At 46.7% G+C, this 5,738-nt stretch overlaps 1 protein-coding gene across 1 annotated transcript; it reads left to right on the forward strand.

Moving 5' to 3' along the window:
• The first annotated feature begins 303 nt into the window (after positions 1-303).
• Positions 304-4,860, forward strand: LOC143034810 (uncharacterized). Its single transcript, XM_076201156.1, has one exon. It carries the CDS (start codon positions 304-306, stop codon positions 4,858-4,860), a length of 4,557 nt encoding a protein of 1,518 aa, XP_076057271.1.
• The last annotated feature ends 878 nt before the right edge of the window (positions 4,861-5,738 follow it).

Here is a 5,738-nt window from a genome sequence, read left to right on the forward strand (position 1 = left end):
CTTTGTTTATAACAAGTTTTATTTCACCATTGTGATCAAATCTTATTCTTAATCTATTGTTCATTTGTGTTCATTGTTTATTTTTGTAAATAAAACTTAAAAATCACCTCTCTTTAAAAGAACCTGGTTACGACCGGTAAATGGGTTTGGGGATTATTAGATAACAATTCCCATTTAATCATCAAAGATCTAAATATTCTCCTATCCCCTTTTGTCGATATATGACAGTAGGCGACCTTTTGCCAGAATTCACGTAAAATTTTCTTTTGTCTAACCCGATTTGTTTTTAGAAAGTAATACAGGATGGTGATTATAAGTGACTCTGACGCAGAGGCGTTCATAGCACTGGAGCCCGCTGTAGAGGAGATAGAAACACTCTCAGTTGCTGAACTGCGAGTAGTAGCTGCGCTTAACGGTTTTGACCTTTCACAAAAGGCAAATAAGGCAGGGTTAGTTTCAGTAGTCTGCCAACAGTTAGGATTAGAAACAGAATCCTCGAACGAATCCGAAATGTCGAACGAGTCGCAAAGAAGGAGGGAAGAGACAGAGGGAAATGTGATGGTACGCCGGTTAGAACTCGAGCTTGAAATCAGGAGAGTAGAGTTACGCACAGAGGAAATAAAGGCAAGTAGAAGTAGATCTCCCCAACCATCTTTCGTGCTAGATAAAGCAGTTAGGTTAGTTCCCCCTTTTTCAGAAAGCCACCTTGACGAGTTTTTCGCTAGCTTTGAAAGGCTAGCTATCCGTCTCGAATGGCCAAGGCATATGTGGACAGTTTTGTTACAACAAACTTTTAGAGGTAAGGCATTGAAAGCATATATGGCTCTTCCTGATGATGAGGCTTTGAATTATGAGGCAGTGAAGCGCCAAGTGTTAAGTGCTTATTCCCTTGTGCCAGAGACATATAGGCAGAGATTTCGCGGGTGCAAAAAGACGCCCGAGATTAGCCATTTAGAGTTAGCTCGTTCTAAACGAGAAGCCTTTTTGAAGTGGAGAAGAGCCTCGGCCGCAGAGAGTTTTGATGAGTTAGTTGAGCTTATCCTAATAGAGGATTTTTATTTGACCATATCCAAGGAGGTAGCTATACATCTTGCGGAAAAGGACTTTAGGACCTTAGAGGAGGCTGCTAAGATGGCGGACAAGTATGTGTTGGCCCGGAAGGACGCGTATGTGCATCGCCCAGGAAGTGGGTTGGTTAGCCAATCCCAGTCTAAGGGGATGTCGGGGCCCAAGAGACAGGCCGGTCCTCCTTCGCAGGGCAAAGACACTTCTAAACTTGTTCCTGTAGGTAGAAGTAAAAACAATATACAGTGCTCTTACTGTAAAAAGAGTGGTCATGTAGAACAATATTGTTGGCGAAAGATGCAGGCAGGAAAGGCTAAGTCTCTGATGTTATCTTCGAAGGCACCAGAGCCTGAGGTTGTCCCCGAGGAACAGGTAAAGTCCGTCGGAGTGGTAAACAGCGAGAGTATCAGTCAGTCTCCAGACATAGGTTACAAGAATTTTATATCGGTTGGTGAGGTTACGGTAGGCGAGGTATCGAAACCCGTCACGGTTTTACGCGACTCGGGGGCTTTACAAACCCTCATTCGTGCAGGCATAGTAGAAGGAGAGGAGACTGGGGAGCGTGTTGTGCTTTCCTCAATAGGGGGTCTAAATAGCGCCCCCCTGGTAAAGGTGCACGTAAGTACAGATTGTTTTAAGGGAGTGGCTTCAGTAGCTGTTTTGCCTAATCTGCCGACCGAAGGGGTAGATTTGATTTTGGGGAACGATTTAGCTGGAGGGAAAATGGGAAGAGACCCCTCTCCGATTCTCCAGTTGAAGCCGGAGGGTTCTCTAGATTTAACAAAATTAGAAGAGGCCATGCCTCAGCTTTTTAGCTTATGTGCAGTAACACGCTCGATGTCAGCAACTCACCCACCTCCCGCATCACCGGGCCCCGTTAAGGAGAACACTGACGCCCAGCCCGATGATGTAGTTGATATTGCCTCCCTGTTCACCCACAATGATAGTGTTCTTGTTAGTTCTTCCGCAGACAAGTCTATTTCAGGAAGACAGGCGTTAATAGCAGCCCAGAGGGAGGACGAGGAGTTGGCACCCCTTTTGGAGGAAGCTGGCGACGGAGAGGAGGAGGCGAGACCGACCTCCACCTTCTACTTACGAGAAGGAGTCCTGTGCCGACGATGGTTGCCGCCCACCTACCCTAAGGAGGACGCAACGTGGGCATCAGTGGAGCAGGTCGTGGTCCCCACAGCCTACCGGAAGGCTCTCTTGGAAGTGGCCCACGACGGACGTTTCGCGGGCCACCTAGGCGTCCGGAAAACCTTCGAGAGGCTCAGCCGGGCCTTCTTTTGGCCAGGCATTAGGAAGGACGTCTCGCAGCACTGCAAGCTGTGCCATGTCTGCCAAATGGCAGGGGCGCCCAACAAAAGAATCCCGCCTGCCCCCTTAGTGAAGATACCACATCTGCCGGAGCCCTTCGCAGAACTCCAAGTGGACGTCGTGGGACCACTCGACAAAACACGGAAGGGAAACCAATATTTACTGACCATGGTCGACACGGCCACCAGGTATGTGGAGGCGGTTCCTATGCGGAGTGTCACGGCGACGACTATAGTCCGCCACATGATGAACTTTTTCGCTCAGTTTGGGGTACCGTGCAATGTGCAGACGGACGGGGCCTCTTATTTCACGGGGAAAGTGTTCAAAGATTTTTCAGTCTCTACTGGCTTCCAACACAAAGTTGCGAGCCCCTATCATCCTCAGACTCAAGGGGTAGTGGAAAGAAGCCACCAAACTCTAAAGGGTATTTTGCGCAAATATGCGCTTGTGTTTCAAAATTCATGGGATGACAATTTACACTTTGTAAAATTTGTGCTTAGGGACATGCCATCTGAGAGTACAGGTTTTAGCCCATTTGAATTAATTTTTGCCCACCAGGTTAGGGGGCCCTTGTGTCATATTAAACAGAGGTTGTTGGAGTCAGAGCATAAGGAATTCAGCTTGTTAGAGTATATTGGGGAAATGAGGCAAAATTTGATAAAGTGCTGGAAAATCGCTGCAGAGCACTTGGACGAGTCTCAGTCCCGTGCTAAGCACTGGTTTGACAAGAAAGCCAGGTACCGGGAATTCCAACCAGGCGACTTGGTGCTAGTCCTTCTGCCATTCAAAGGGAATGTCTTTCAGGCCAAGTTCCAAGGCCCTTACCGAGTAATCAAGAGGGTGGGGGAAGTAAACTATGTGGTTGCCACGCCGGAGCGTCGCCGCAAGCAGTGGTTATGCCACATTAATATGCTCAAGGACTACGCGCATACCTCTGGGGAACCTTTGGGCGCCCCCGTTTGCCTCACGAACCCGGTGAATCCAGCCGAGGTCGAGGGAGAGGTCGAGGTCGGCCCCCTACCGGTCTCCTGCGCGGAAGCGTGGGGCGAGAACACAGCTGCTCGAGCCGTGCTCGAGACAGGGTTGGGTCACCTGAACGACGAGCAGAATCGGGAGCTGCTCGCCGTGATGGATAAGTACCTCAATGTGTTTAAAGACCAACCGGGTTTGGTCACCTCGGTAGTCCACGACATCGATATTGGTAATGCTTCCCCGGTTACGGTTAAGCAAAGCCCATATAGTGTACACCCCCATAAGGCGTCCTTGATACAGAAGGAGATAGACGCCATGTTGCAGATGGGTCTCATTCGATCGGGTGCGAGTGAGTGGTGTTCACCCGTTTTGCTTGTGCCTAAACCGGACGGTGGCCAGAGGTTCTGTATCGATTTTAGGCGAATCAATAAGATTACTAAGAAGGATTCTTTTCCGTTGCCTCGGATAGAGGATTGCATAGAGCGTATAGGTTCATCGAACTACCTGTCTAAAGTAGACTTGCTAAAGGGATTTTGGCAGATTCCCCTGTCAAGCAAAGCGCAGGAAATTTGCTGTTTTTCAACCTTAGGTCAAACATATCTTCCTTTAGTGTTACCGTTCGGACTATGCAATTCTCCCTCCACTTTCCAAAGGTTAATGCACTCTGTGTTAGCCGGCATTGACAATGTCGTTGTTTATTTGGACGACATTTTAGTTTTCACAGATACATGGCAGGCCCATATTAACCAGCTGGATTCCTTGTTTAATGCCCTTCACAACAACAACCTCGTAGTTAACTTGTCAAAGTGCATTTTCGCTCAAGCTCAAGTCCCTTACTTAGGGCACATTGTGGGTGGGGGCGTTCTGTCACCCCCGTCAGCCAAAGTGGAGGCAATTTCTATGATGGCAGTTCCTAACACCAAGAGACAGGTTCGGAGGTTCCTAGGGGCGGTAGGTTACTATCGCCGCTACATAAAGAATTTTGCTGATATAACTCTTCCACTCACCGATTTGCTTAAGAAAAACACTCCTTTCAAATGGTCAGAGCCTTGCGAAAAATCCTTTCAAGGGTTGAAGCAAGTGTTGTGCTCGTATCCTGTTCTTGTTGCTCCAGATTTTGGAAAAAGTTTTAAACTCGCTTGCGATGCAAGTGATGGAGCAATTGGAGGAATCCTGCTGCAGGAGAACGAACAGGAAATAGATCACCCGGTAGCGTACTTCAGCAAAAAGCTCACGCCCGCTCAAAAGAATTATGCCACGGTAGAGAAGGAGTTACTCAGCATTGTTCTTTCATTAAACCATTTTTCCTTTTATTTGCCTCCTTCAGAGGAAGTAAAAATCTACACCGACCACCGGCCACTCACATACCTTGAGTCGTTCAAAACCAAGAACCAGAGGCTTACTCGTTGGAGTTTGTACCTCCAAAATTTCAACCTCAAGGTTATCCACGTAAGGGGTTTGGATAATGTCCTGGCGGATATGCTGTCGCGACCAGTAAGCGTATAAAAATTGCGCAAGTACGCAATTTTTCTCTGGGTGGGAAGGTGTCACGTACCACAAAGTGTGACGTGATTTCTTTCGTCATGTGATAGTTACGCACAGTCGACATGCACGCCTCGTCACCCCCTCCCCCCCTTACACACCTGGTCCAAGTTGACCCACACAAGGTCAGGTCCTTGATAATTACCTTGGGTCAAGACGGACGTAGTCTGTCTACATCGCTTCCCCATGTTGTCAAAGGGGATGCGTATATTTTAGTTTTCTTTCTGTGTAAACTTGTGGTTTTACTTGTGTACTCCCCATATTGTGTCCAGGGGTTTTTAATGTCTCTGTTGTGTTTGTGTGTCCAGACGTGCGCTGCGCGCACGATCCTGGACACCTTTAATATAATATTGACCATCGTATGGTAACAAGCAATAGCCCGGCCGGAGCTTGGGGTCAGGTATCGTGTGTCGATGTTGTCATATTAACGATTATACACTGTACAACAAATTTCAGGATTAAGAAAAAAACATATTTCTCATGTGCGTTTTATTATGAAGTTCAGTGTGCTGAATTCAAATTTGATAACAAAAATTTCATGCCACGTCACAATTTTTTGTAAATCGCTGTTTTAATAATTATGCAATTAATAGAGATTTCCAAGGTTCCATAAATGTATTTTGCTCCCAAAGTCAGATTAAATGTCTTCATTGTATTTATTTAATTAATATATAATGAATCGGCATGTTTGTTAGCTTTATATGATGTATTAACCTACAATCTATTATTTACTTCTTCTTTTATAAGACGTCTCAGGCGTGTCACGCTTCAGGTTCCAACAGAAGTCAGCCAGCATAGCAGGGCTCCATTTTCCCTTGTACCTGTTTTCCATTGACGCTATA

This window comes from Oratosquilla oratoria, chromosome 18, assembly GCF_046742065.1.
Source record: "Oratosquilla oratoria isolate Oo_2021 chromosome 18, ASM4674206v1, whole genome shotgun sequence".
NCBI classification, from domain to species: Eukaryota; Metazoa; Arthropoda; class Malacostraca; order Stomatopoda; family Squillidae; genus Oratosquilla; species Oratosquilla oratoria.